At 34.4% G+C, this 14,741-nt stretch overlaps 1 protein-coding gene across 4 annotated transcripts in view; it reads left to right on the top strand.

The window, feature by feature from the left end:
* The window catches only part of nej (CREB binding protein nejire), a 481,376-nt gene that overhangs the window by 61,827 nt on the left and 404,808 nt on the right, over nt 1–14,741 (top strand). For all 4 annotated transcript variants that reach the window (XM_090394332.1, XM_090394330.1, XM_090394331.1 and 1 more), the window contains one exon: nt 3,440–4,320. In XM_090394332.1, coding sequence (XP_090250458.1) covers nt 3,440–4,320 — 881 coding nt within the window. The remainder of the gene's footprint in view (nt 1–3,439; nt 4,321–14,741) is intronic.

Raw genomic sequence — 14,741 nt, 5'->3', positions numbered from 1 at the left:
AAAAAAAATACTTGTTCCCTATGAACCTATCAATCAAATTCATAACTTGCTACCTTCTCCCGAAGACGCTTTCCTGGTATATACCAAGTCCATGTTTGTGTAACTTGTCTTACCATGAACAAACAGGAAGATCTGTAAATAAACATATCTCTGAACATCAAAAACTTAACTTCATCAGGAAATAGCATGAATAAATTAAGCCACAAGCAAAGTAATAATATCAGTTAACATTTCTAGTGAAGAATATTTGAAAACATTTAAACAGTGGAAAGTGTGCATTCGTTGTTATGCTGGCTGCTGGTTGCTGTATACTAGCAGGTACAAGCGGATTGTGATGGATTAAGGAAGACCAGATTCGATGTAAAATCATTGCTTTTTTTTTTTTTTTTTTTTTGTTACACTGTAGAGATACTTCATTTCAGCTGATATTTTGAATGCTCTTGAGTAAAAGTGGTAATGAATGTTGAGCATCTAATTTTGTTGCCATTCTACCAGATGTTTTGTATCTTGTTGTATGTACTGCCAGCCCTGATTTGTACTGTCTTTCGTCCTCATTATCCTCGATGTATTCCGATGGCTTTTCTTTCCATATCTGCCAGTTTGTTCTATGTAGTATAGCCCACAACTGCAACTGATCTTGTAGACATCTGGTTTGTGTGGTGGTTTAGGAGGTTTCAGATGATTTGAGATTTCGTTGATTGGATAGAAAGTGGCTTTAGATTTTTTTCTTTTGTTTTTGGCAAAGCAGTTTGCTAAAATCACTGCTCATCAATCACAGATAAAATAGCAAGATTGCTTTGCCATATATAGAAAGATTCCAATTTAACACATGCACTCTACTGTTTCTTTATTCAATTCCTTATTGTTGTGCACTGTTTGAACTGATGATGTTTAATAATTACATAAGACGAAATATTTACATAATAAATTAATTTTTTTACTGTGGTTAACATGTCATTCTATAGTTATGGATACTCCACGGGTCTCATTATACAAGAAATACTCAGCAAGATGTATATAAGCAATGATCTGGTAAATCCTGATTGTCATCAGGTGAGGGAAATTCTGTAGTGTCAACGGTGCCTTTCAGCAAATAATTGATTTGAACAGATAGTTCATCATATGCCACCAAATGTTGCTTTTGTACACACCTAATACTTCCCTGTTGCAATGTTTTTTTTTTTACTAAAATGTGTCTCGATCATTTTTATGACATCTGGTATATATACTATACCAGATGTATGTGTGTGTGTGTGTGTGTGTGTGTGTGTATATATATATATATATATCTGGTATAACAATTTGATGATTTGCAAACTACTTTGAAGACTTCATATAACGCAATTTATCTAATAGGTCACTATATGGACATAGAGGTAAGCAGATTGGCTCCAAGTAGCAGTGAAGGGGAAACATGGATGGCAGATTTTGTAACTAATAAGTAATTTTTAAAATAAGGGTGTACTATTCTCGTTTTATCCCCCTTTTCAGACAAGGTGTTTATTTGACATATTCATGGACGAAATAACAAAATTTAAGAAACAGAAATTAAATGGAATAAAAATTAAATAAAATTAAAATTTTTGGATATGCAGATCATGTAGCATAATGATGTAACTTACAGAACATGAAGATGATTTCCAAAAGCAAGTGTTGAGATTGTAACAGATCTGCTGCAGTTTTAACACACAATGTCAACAGAAGAATCAAAAATAATGGTAATTGCAAAAAAACTAATCAGATGTAAATTAGAACTTAATGGAAAAATACTGGAACAAGTTAATGAAATTTAAATACCTTGCAATAACTGCCAAAAGTTATTTAGGTGTGTGTACCAACAGTGGAAATGAAACACAGTTCCTGACGGCTTTAAATCAACAATCAACAATGTTGTTTTAAATCAACAATTTAAAACAACAATCCCTAAAGGCTTTAAATATCAGGATATTTATACTCAACTATATGGAACAAAGATCAAACAGAAGGATAAAAAAAAAAAAAGTAAGAATATATAAATCTGTTGTCTGACCAATATTGATATATGCATGTGAAACTAGAATAAAAACATCAAAAATATAATATGTAAAATGAAAACATTAAGAAAAATAGTTAATCGAACAAAATTTGATAAAGTAAAAGTGAAAAGATTTTCAGAGAATGTCAGTTACAACTCATAAATGCATGGATAAAAAAGAGATTAGAGTGGAATCAACATGTTAATAGGATGGACCCCAAAAAAGAATAATGAAACTAGTTAGAGACCAGAAACCTTGAAGCTAAAATTCCTACCATTTTTCAGTAATTCCTGATTGAATAACAAAATGCATGCTGTTCTCATGGACATGGCATTTTTTTTTTACATACTTTAATTTTTTTCAGTATTATTTCTGATTGTTCAAAGTGTTGATTCATGAAATAGTCACTAAATTTTTTTCCCTTCATTCCCATATCTTATTTCACAACAGCAAACCTTCTAAGTTTATAGCTTTTCTTTTAAAATTTATTAAAATTCATTTTGCAGTTCACTGAATTGGTTGTAAAATACTAACTACAAAACAGGTGAATTAAAATCTGATCATACCAAGGTTCAAGATAAACACTAAAACCTTAGTGTTAGTTTAATTTGAACCTGGCACATGCCATCCAAAACAGAAATTTCTTAAAAATCACAAGTCACATGCTTAACTTGAGTGTTAAATGTTTAAGTACATTGATTTTTCTATTGAGTTCTCACACTTAATCTCCCTTTGGTTAAGAGTGCAAATCTGTTTTGTTTTCCTTCTATAAACAAGCATGATAAAAAAAATATAAATTTCTTTATTGTTATTGCCTAAAAAATTTGCTTCTAGAACAACACTTCACAGTGCATCAGTCCTGTGAAGAGTGTATTCATAATGGTTTTTATTTGAAAAATTGAAAAATTTTATTTTATGACTAACAATTTCAAAAAATGTTTTAATTTTATCAACTCCTAATAAATCTTACTGTGCTTCCTAAAGTTGAGTAATAAGTACCATCTCAAAACTTTTTATAGTTTCAATGAAAGGGTGCCTTTAAGCTAAATTAGCCATATATTTGCAATTACTGAAAATTGAACTTGTAAATAGTCACTGAATAAATAACTGGCTATACATTCCATCCTTTAAACAGTTCAAAATATATATCTAGTCCAATCTGTTTAAAATCTCTTGAATAAATTTCAGAAATCTATCACCTGTCTTATTGCATTGGAAAATTGGTTTGTCCTCATTATTTTATTTTTAACTAAGTTTAAAGCTGCTATGTTTGCTGTAAGTGAAACTATTTTAGTTAAAATTATAAAAGTTAATTTACACCTGCTGGGCTTTGCTGTGAATTTCTGATTCCAAAAGCAACAATTAATCATTCATTAAAGAAACTTGATTTTTGTTTATAATTTTTTTCTATTTGTTTTTTTCAGATATTACTTTTGGCTGGGAACTGGAAAATGAACTGCCAGAAGAATTAATTGGGCCAGGAGGATTGGGTCCATCAGAACTTTCAGCTCTGCCGTCTCAGTCTTTGCAACCATCCGCTCAAGCAGGTCAGAATATGCATAACGGTGCTGGTGATAGTGGAAATGTACAGGTTGACAGTAGTGTTGTTAGTAGTGTTACTACACAGCGTCACCAACAGTTATCTCAGTTACTTCAAAACAAACCTGTGGTCCCACATAGTAGTGCTCCGACACCTCAGAATCACACTGGCATTCCAACATCACAGGGCATTCCCAGCCCAAATGTATCATTTGCAAGCATGACTGGTGTTAAAAGTTCCCATTCAAATAGCTTAACTCCTCCCAGTGTAACATCAAATAAAAGTGTAGCTCCTGTTTCTTCATCACACAGTGTAAGTACTGATGGTATGACATTAACGAATATTACTAGCAGTATTGTGAATAGCACTTTAAGTACTTCTGGTGCATCACCAACTATGGGAATAGCTGGTAACATGCTTTTGATGACTAGTAAAACGGGACCACTAGGGTCACAAGGAAATTTAGTATCGCTTACTTCCTCTAGTGGTGCCAGCAGTATCTCAATGCAGGTGCAGCCTCAACAGTCCCAGGTGACGCAGCAACAAAATCAACAGCTTGCACCAAATTCAGGTTCTTTAATGAATGGAACTCACATGTCGCTAAATAATCCTGGAACATTAACAATGCCCCGGAGTGTTACATCTAATGTGACTCCAGTTATGTCTCATGGAAATGTCTTAGCAAATACAATTGCTTCAAATTCTTCTCACCAAAGTGTTATTGGTCATCCTTCTCTTAATAATAGTCCAGGTGCTCAAATAAAGGTCTGTATAAATTTTAGTATTTAACATCTTTCAATTAACCTAAACTGTCAAAGGTTATAATGGTGTTCTTCACCTTTATATATAGTTATGTACAGATTTTGCATGGATTCTGGATATTTCATATACAAAAAAAGGGACAGTCCAAACTTGATCAGGAATTAGACCAGAAATATGTGAGTTCTGAGAAAATAAGATGGCGTCAATGGCAGAATCATATTAAAAATGATGATATTAGGAATCATATTTGTAAATTTAGGGACACAAAAACACACGTGTTGAACAGATTATTTTATTAATTACTAATAAAATAAAACTTGGCATTTCGACCCCTGTATCGAGGTCATCATCGGAAGAATACAAGTGTATAAGGAACCAAGCTACATGCTCATGCCCTGTATACCGTAGTTAATTAATCCTTTTCTCTAGCCTGACCTCTAGTGATAAAAAAAAAATAATAATAAAATAAATAAAATAAATAATAAAAAAAAATACAACTACAATAAACTGCTAAAGTCCTCATGTATTAATATTCTTCTGGATAGTTCTGATTGTTATAATATGATTTCTTTCAATTGCTGTTGAATGTTACAAACACTTCATCAGGTTGTCTTCTTGTAGTGGGATTTTTCTGTGGCTAGTTTAGGTTGTAGATGGGTCCTCCACATTCTTGAAATGGTTAGGCCATCATTTTTGTTGAGATTTGGGTTGTGTTTGAGCATTTCACATGACTTGAAATTTTCTCTCAAACCAGGTTTTGGTGCTGTGTAGGGACTTAGTATTTTTCAAATCAATTCTATGCTATGTTTGGAATGCGTGGTCAGAAAGGCCGGTTTTTCCAAAATGGAGGTATTTAATGTGTCGTTTGTGTTCGTCTTGTCTGATTGGGATAGTTCGCCCTGTTTCTCCTATGTATGGTATGTTACATGTGCATTGTATTTTGTATACTCCTGGGTGGGCTAGGTGTGGAAGAGGATCTTTAGAAGAACCAGTAGGTGTCTTAACTTATTTGGGGGTTTAAAGGTGGTTTTAATGTTGTATTTGTGTAGTGTTCTGTCTGTTTTTTCAGAAATGCCTCTAACATAAGGAATGGCAATAGCATTCCTGAAATCTTTTTTTGTTCTTACTGGTATCTTTATGGAGGATCTTGTGAATAGTTTTTTTACTGTATCCATTTTTTATAAATGTTTGGTTGATGATCTTGTATTCTTGGTTTAGAGCCTGTTCATTAGAACAAATAGTTAGAGCTCTGTGTTTAAGGATGCTTATGACACCTAGTTTTTGTGTTGGGTGGTGGTAAGAATTTTTGTGTATGTATTGGCCTGTGTGTGTAGGTTTGCGGTAAACTGAGAAGGAGAGACAGCCAGAGGGAAGATGTGTGTCTAGGAAAGGAAGAGAGTTGTTTTTTTTCCATTTCAATGGTGAATTGGATACATTTGTGTTGTTTGTTTAGGTGGCTAAGGAATGTATTTAGAGCTTCGCGGCCGTGGGGCGAAATGGCAAAAATATCGTTGACGTATCTGAGCCAAATTTTGGGCTTTAGACATGCTGTCTCTAGAGCGCGTTGCTCAAAGTCTTCCATATAAAAGTTAGCTATTGGGGGAGAAAGTGGCGAGTCCGTGGCTGTACCTTCTTTTTGAAAGTAAAAATTGTTTTGCCACACGAAATATCCAGAGCGGAGTACGTGGGCAAAGAGGGCCGTGATGTCGTGTGGAAATATGTTCTGTAGGAGCAAGATAGTGTCATTGATTGGGATATTAGTGAAAAGGGAAGTTATGTCAAAACTGACTAATAAATCTTGGTCGTTGAGTATAATGTTTTTAATTTTATTAATGAAATGTTGTGTATTTTTTATGTAGGAAGGGGACTGACTTACCAATTCCTTGAGTGTGGCTGCTAATTTTTTGGCTAAGTGATAATTTGGGCTGTCAATTCCTTCAACAATTGTTGAAGGAATTGACAGCCCAAAAGAATTGACCAAGATTTATTAGTCAGCTTTGACATAACTTCCCTTTTCACCAATGTCCCAATCAATGACACTATCTTGCTCCTACAGAACATATATCCACACGACATCACGGCCCTCTTTGCCCATGTACTCTGCTCCGGATATTTCGTGTGGCAAAACAATTTTTACCTTCAAAAAGAAGTTACAGCCATGGGCTCACTACTTTCCCCACCAATAGCCAACTTTTATATGGAAGACTTTGAGCAACGTGCTCTAGAGACAGCATGTCTAAAGCCCAAAATTTGGCTCAGATACGTCGACGATATTTTCGCCATTTGGCCCCACGGCCGCGAAGCTCTAAATACATTTCTTAGCCACCTAAACAAACAACACAAATGTATCCAATTCACCATTGAGATGGAAAAAAACAACTCTCTTCCTTTCCTAGACACACTTGTCACACGTCTTCCCTCTGTCTGTCTCTCCTCAGTTTACCGCAAACCTACACACACAGGCCAATACATACACAAAAATTCTTACCACCAACCAACACAAAAACTAGGTGTCATAAGCACCCTTATGACACCTAGTTTCTTACCTTAGATCACCTTATGATCACTGTGTAACCTTAAAAGAAAGGCTGATATTAGGAAGAAACATTGTTAGCATTCAAGGATGTGTGAGCAGGGATAATCTAAGGTAGGAGAGGAAATGTTACCACGACAGGTGTTTGATGCAAAGATGGCAGGGGAAAGACCCAGAGGAAATCCAAGATTTAGGTGGATTACTTTAGTTAAATATGACAATATCCTAGTCCTGACAAGTAATAGACTAATTTGGAGGAAAATTGTTGAATATGAGATTAGTAATAATCTAAAATTAATGTTGTAGTACTGTCATAGTAATCTGTATATCTCTTGAGGAAACAGGTTACTTGATAACTATATGCAAAAAAAACTTAAGCCTTGCATTGGAAATCAGTTTCTCTGGTGCTTGCCAATATCTGTATTGAAACATTTGAGGAAAGCCACTAACCCTTTCCCCTTTCAATAGTCAAACTTTGGAAAAGGCATGTTATGTTTTCTTAGTATGGATTTATGGTCAAAACACCCTCCAGAAGTTTTTAAATCTTCTGAAACTCGGAAATCAAATTTGTGTGAATTAGAAAAAGGTATTTCTTCCTTCTGGATGTCAGCTATCTCAGTCTGTGGGCAATTTACAAAATTGACCTTAAAATAAGTATATCATCATTATGAGTCTAAATGAGCTTCATTAATTTAGAATAATGAACTTCTTTGCTATTTAAGCACTGTCCTATCCTTGCTACCAGATTACAGAAAAATGCTAAAATAAATGATTTACCATCAACTTGTTTCATCCATAAGCATACCGTGAAACATGATAATATTTAGATATTTTTTCTCCCACCCACAAAAAGGCTGTAAAATAGGTTTACACTATTGTACATTACTACCATGTGTGTTAAGGATGTCTTCTATTTTTGTTAAAGTTATGTATTTTTATTTATTTTTTACAAAATCCTCTTTAGAGACCAAACATGGAACTTAATCCAGAAATCCTTCTTTGAATTTATTCAAGCCACTTCAGTGTGGTAAGCAAGGTGGTGGTGGTCTCATTCTAGACATTGAACTTTATTTGCCATCTTAAAGACATTTACATCCATGCTCTCGTTGGATTTGAAATTACAGCTTGTTGGAGAGTTGAGATGCTGTTCACTTAACCAGCCATTTGACCATAATAATATAAAAATGTCAGTGGAGGTCTTGGAGGTATATTGTGCAGATTATAGGAATGAAACAACTTTGTTAAGTAATTACAGAAAATCCTCATAGCTTATTTTCCTTTATGCAGAATTAGTTTTGGAGAATCATTTTTTGAAGATGAATTATATCATCAATTTGAGCTACATATGTCTCGCTGTTATAAGTAATGACCTAGAAATATGTTTGGAGATATTAAAAATGGAATTTAAATATAGTGTATGAAGGCCAGAAAATCAACACAATGAAACTGTTCCAAGCATAAGATATTTTATTGACTTATAAAGTCTTGTGCTGTAGCTTTAAGCTTGTGTGTTACAACCATATGCTGTCGTATTCTGTACATTCTAGAGTGACTTAGGTTTTTTTTTTTTTTCCCCTCATGTTGCAGCTTTATGCTTGTCATGATCATTTGCTTTACCTGTTTGTAGTTATGACATTATATATTGATCCAGAAACTGTCTTGAAGCTTTTGTATTGGTGTCTTAGAAAATATTACCATATCTTTACATTATATTGTGAAGAGTAAAGTTAGCATCATTGTTAAAAAAAAAAAAAAAAAAAAAAAAAAAGCCAACTTGTTATGCATGTTACTGTTTTTATATAATTATTGCTTCCTTTTGTAAAGGAAGGGATGTTACAGTTGCATATCAATGATCAAGGTAATGGCAAAATGCCATCTCAGTGCTTATCTATGCTAACTAAATATTACTAAGGTAAAATAACATTAAATTCAAGAGCATAATTGGAAGTACAGGTATACATGGGTTTGGAATATTCTGACACCTCTCCCCACCAGTATATAATTCGATTTCAAAAATGGCAATGAGAGAGAAAGAAAGAAAACGGTACAACACTATTGGGTGGTGCACAGAACAAAAAGAAAACTGTAGTCATCTTGTGGAGATTTGAAATGCTTTTTTTGAATGAGTGTTAAATGCTGGTTACAGGCTTTCTTGAAAAGTTTCTGTTCCTGAAATCTGTCTGGTAGTAATATGGCTTGTCATCAGCTCTGAAATTGCACACAATATGAACTTTGTAATTTCTTTTGAGAAAGTGTAGCACAATTATATATTAGGGTTACCAAGTAATTTTATAAACTTGGTTATTTTACTCCTAATCCCAAGTAAGCAAACAGTTAAGTTTGCGCCTGAAACGTAGTTCAAGTCTAAGGTGCAATGCAACACTAGGGCAACTCATTGTAAAGGTGGGTAAAGCTCTGATTACTATTCTTAGTATTTTCCATAATGTAAAGCACATTTCACTAAGAGATGTATACTGCAATACATTATGGGTGGGGTCACTACCCAGTCTGGTTTCAACCTTTTTTGAGGCCTCCTCAGTGAGTAGCTAGACCCTAAATACCAAGGTTTTAGTAATACAGAGCCTTATCAACTTTACCCATGCAAGTTGCTAAAAGGTGTTTTTATTTTGAATAATCTCTGGAGGAGATATAGATGTAAATAAGTTTTTTTACCTTGGGAATAATGTATATTAGGGTTACCAAGTAATTTTATAAACTTGATAAGTTTATAAAATTACAAATTGTAGTAACCCTTTATCTTTTCATATATTTTTCACTGCACGACTTAAAAATCAAATTTCATCTTCATTAAATTTGTGTTTGCCTGTATTGTGCATGTTGTTATAGGTAGCGAATTTATATTGCGGGAAATACCCTTTATCATGCACGTACATCAGTTGTTTACCGTATAAAGTGTTTATTGTTGAAAATTGCCTTCGTTTTTTGCTAGAAAGTGTATTAAAAATCATAAGTATGTTAATCTCAAGTTGAGCACTTCATTTTCTGGTGAGTTACATACATAATTAACATTTTTTTTTTTTAATGCAAAAAATTTATTTTAATAGTAATGGCCACTAAAACTGCAACAAAAGGGGTAAAAAAACCAACATTGAAAAGAAAATTGATTTCTCTCGAAGAAAAAATTTAAATCTTGGATCGGTTGAAAAATAGAGATGCCCAGAGTTGTTGTAAGAACTTTGAATTTAAATGAATCAACAATTCGAACAATCAAACAAACTGAACATAAAATCCAAGAAAGTGTTATTGCTGGATATCAACTGTAAGTGCAAAGCGCGTTGCTTGTGTATGTGATATTCTAGTGAAAAAAATTGAGAAATCTAATGATTTGGATAGAAGATTGCACACAAACGAAAATTCCTTTGGATGGAAATCTTATTAAACAAAAGCTCTCAAAGTTTATAAACCTTTAAAAGAACTTGATCAAGATTTTTCAGAAGAAAGCTCTCGGCATGGATTTTGTGCCAGCAAGGGTTGGTTTGAAAACTTGAAAGAGCATTTTCCTTGCATAATCTTAAAATCCAGGGAGAATCAGCGTCAGCAGATGTAGAAGCTGTCTGGAAATATCCAGGAAAACTTTTAAAAAATCATTGAAGAAGGTGGTTATATTGCAGGCTAGGCATTCAATGCGGATGAATCTGGATTATATTGGAAAAAAAAAAAAAGCCAAAACCACCCTATATTTAGAAAAATGAAAGATCAGCTCTTGGATTCAAAGTTTCCAGAGATAGAATTACTCTACTGTTTTGTAGTAATGCATCAGGTGATTACATGACAAAACCAGTGTTATTAACTGATCCTCATGCTATGAAATGGTTCGACAAGCCTGTTTATTAGCAGACTAACAAAAAGGCATGGGTTATAGCTAACATGTTTGAAAATTGGTTTTTCAAGTGTTTTGTACTCGATGTAGATAGTTACATCGAGTACAATAGAATATACGATGTAGATAGTTACATCGAGTACAATAGAATATCGACTTCAAAATTCTACTAATTTTAGATAACGACAAAGGCCACCCAACAAATTTAAGCCATCCGAATATTAAAATAACTTTTTTTTTCTGCCTAACACTACATGTACTTCACTTATTCAACCACTTGACCAAGGAATAATATCAACATTTAAGTCATATTATATTCGTCGAATATTCCAGTTAATTTTGAAAGAAATGGAATCTAATCCAAACATGACTTTACCTCAAGTGCAGACAGAGTTCTCAATATTGAATTGTGTGAAAATTATTTTTCTGTCCATTAAGAAATTACAACTCTCTACACTGAATGCTTGCTGGAAAAAAAATGATATATTTTTTTCCTTGCTGGAAAAAAAAAAATTTATATATATAAAGCTTATCTTTCATATGATTAACTCATGATACATGAAGCCATTATGAATCTCCTTATAGGTTATGAATTTTAGTCAAGCTTTATTAAGAAATACTTAATAAAGGATTATTTTATCATTCATTTAGAAGAATGAAAAAATGAATGTGTTAAATATGTGAAGACAATAACTTGCTATTTTAAACGCTTGGAAATTCATTCATAAAAGGGAATGCAATATATTTTTTGTAAGTGCAGTTGCAATTTATTATGCTTCTAAAAATTCTGTATTCCACCATATGTATTCCACCATATGATTACATTGTGTGCAGTTAGATTTTATTTTTTCATTCTTTTAATTGATAATTGTTAAACTCTGCATAAATTTGTCTAGTGTCTTAGACACTGTTTGCTACAGACCTAATTTGCTGTAGGTGTGCAAACCAGCCAGTTAGGCTAGTTTGCATGTCTGCAAAACCAACCAGCCATTTTTTAGCAGAAAACATCAAATGAAAACTAGAGAAAGAAAAATATTGGACGTTTTAGGTATTTAGTATCAATGAGACTTCTCCTGCATCACTGATGAGATAATTTATATCAGGTTTATATTTTGTAACTTTTAGAGATATGAATGAGACTTAACAAAGTTCATCACTGAGAACAATGATTCACAAGAATATGTAGATGCAAAAATGGATAGTAATGCTGTTACATGGGTTTTTAAATATACAAAAGTTTCTGCAATAGTATTCCAAGTCCTTAGTACCTTGTTTTCCACACTTCTGCTACTCCTGTCTTTAACTGCTCCTTTTCAGTATTTTCCAAGTCAACTCTGATTTCAACAAATTTCTACCTCCAAATTGAGCTACTTTAAAAATCAATCAACAAATCCTATTTATCCACAGAAACATCTGCGTTTAATTTATCCAGTTTTATAATGTGTGGAAACTTAATGAATTTTGCAGTCTCTACTAATTCTCTGAACTTAACAAACCTTTGACAGAACTGCTCAACAATTGACACAATGATGTTTAAAAATATCTTTTGAAGACATTGGTGGGTCTGCTTTGTCATCCTTTTGGAGATCATTGATGTATTTCTTTTAGGTTTGTAAAATATCTAAATCTGTTGCTGTCTACGTGTCTCTTAAAAACTCCTAGTTTCATTTCAAATGCCTTTGTCATCAAACATAACATCAAGAGTCTTACCAGAGGCCCTGTAGTTTAAGGGACAAGTTGTTTAAATGTTTGCAAAAAATCTGCAAAAACATCAGTTTACAAACCCTCACAATGTCATGCATTTCTTCATAAGACATTTCTTGGTTAGTCAAAAAGAGATTTATCTAATCCAGGCATTCAGCAAATCGTTTTAGAACAAGACCTCGACTAATCCAACCAACATTGTTGTTCATTATTAGTCCTTTGTATACCGAATCCACCTCATTCAATAGATTCTGAAATTGTCTTTTATTAAAATTTTGTGCAGAAATTTAATTAACAACCTTGGTTACTGTTTGCATCACTTAAGTTCCTTTAGGTTAGCTTTAGCACATAAATTCTTCTCATGTATGATGCAATGAAAAACCTATCAGTAGATGACCAACATGTTTTTCAAACAGATTTACAAATCATGCTTCCTTGCCAATCATGCTGGGTGCACCATCTGTTGTGACAGATACCACTTTTGAAATATCAATTTGCTGAATAGATAATTTGTTCATAACTGCTTTACATATGGTGTTCAGGTGGTGATATTGCAGGAATGAAAGATCCAACAGGTTATATGGGAATTGAGGAGTATATTACAAAACCTTAATGTGAATACAGCTGTTGGTTTGGATGGTAGTACGTGAAGCGTCAAAAGAATTGTCAGTGCCCTTGACCATTTTGTTTAATTTGATTTTTGGGTCTGGGTTAGTCCCGAGGGGGTGGAAAGAGGGGGAAAACAGTACCACTGCATAAGGCAGGTTCCAAGACTGCAGTTGCAAATTATCGACTGATCAGCATATCAGGAGTCGTTTTCAAGGTTTTGAAGAAAGTAGTCAAGGGAAGAATACAGGGATGGATAGATGATAATGGGATATTGTATTGGGGACAGCATGGCTTTGTGAAGGATAGATCATGCCTCACTAACTTACTCACGTTTTATAACATAGTGACGGCTGAGCTGGATAAGGGTAATGGGTTTACAGTCATACTGCTGGGCTATCCTTGCTAAGGCCTTTGACAGGATACCACATGGAATTCTAATTAGCAAACTGCAGCATATGGGGATGGATATAGGGTTGGTGAGATGGATAGGAGGATGGTCGACAGAGATATCAGAGAGTAGTTTATTCAGGAGTAGAGTCCAAAAGACGGCCTGTGACTAGTGATGTGCCGCAGGATTCTGTTCTTGGACGACTACTATTTAATTTGTTCATTAATGATATCGGAAAAGATCTGTGAGGAACTATTCATTTGTTTGCTGATAATGCAAAGTTGGGTAGAGCAATAGAGAATGCACATGGTGTCAAAATTTTGCAAGATGATTTGGTTAGATTGGGGGACTGGGCTAAGGAGAATGGATGTCAATTTAATGTGGCAAAGTCTAAGGTTATGCATTTTGGAGTGAAAAGATTAGCAGCAGTATACCACATTGGTGGAACTGTACTCCAGGAGATTGACGAAGCCAGGGATTTGGGGGTGTTGGTGGATAGGGAGTTGAAGTTTAGGGGGCACATTGCAAAAGTGGCTAAATCAGCTCATCAAATCACTTGGTTACTGAAGAATACTCTGACGATCAGAGACAAGCAAGTTATTGTTCCTCTGTATCGAGCCTTGATAAGACCCCATCTTGACTACTGTGCCCAGATCTGGGTGCCAGGGTTTCCTCTTGATGGGGAGGAGGTATAGAGGATCCAGAGGCAAGTGACCAAGATGATAACAGGTCTATGGAATGAACCTTATGAGAACAGGTTGAAGATTTGTGGGTTGTAGACATTGGTTGATAGGTGGAAGAGGGGTGATATGATTGAGACATTCAAATTACTGAAGGGTATCTATAAGATTAATTCAGAGGATATTTTTCAGAACAGGTCTGGTGGTGGGAGGACTAGGGGCCATCCATGGAAACTGGGCAGGAGTGTGGTTAGCAAAGGTGTTTGAACTAGGTTTTTTGCATGGAGAGTGGTGAATGAGTGGAATAAGTTGCCCGAGTCTGTTGTGGGTGTCATGACCGTGAGTGGGTTCAAGGCAAGGTATGATAGATACTGTGTGGAAGCTGAATAGTTGTTGACATGGTGTTTAGGGCCTCCCTTGACGAGTCTAAGGACTCCTTGGAGTTGCCCATAATAATATTTCATTCCCAGTGGTACGCTTAGGTATTGTTACCAGGTTAATAATTTCTTTGCATACTTTGTCAACCCTACAGAATTGAGCAGAGATTGCTAGCCTAGCTGATGATGAATGTCTGTGCTCTCATTAACACAAATAAAAAAAGAACTTACATGAAGCCAAATCTTTTGTTAATTGTTCTGCTGTATTCCTTTCCAACTTGAGTATCCTATC

The sequence above is a fragment of the Typopeltis vanoorti genome, chromosome 6, assembly GCF_054136105.1.
Source record: "Typopeltis vanoorti isolate ZY-2024b chromosome 6, IOZ_Tvanoo_1.0, whole genome shotgun sequence".
In the NCBI taxonomy this organism is placed as follows: Eukaryota; Metazoa; Arthropoda; class Arachnida; order Uropygi; family Thelyphonidae; genus Typopeltis; species Typopeltis vanoorti.
Note: the sequence above shows the minus strand (reverse complement) of the source record. Positions and strands in the feature narration are given on the sequence as shown.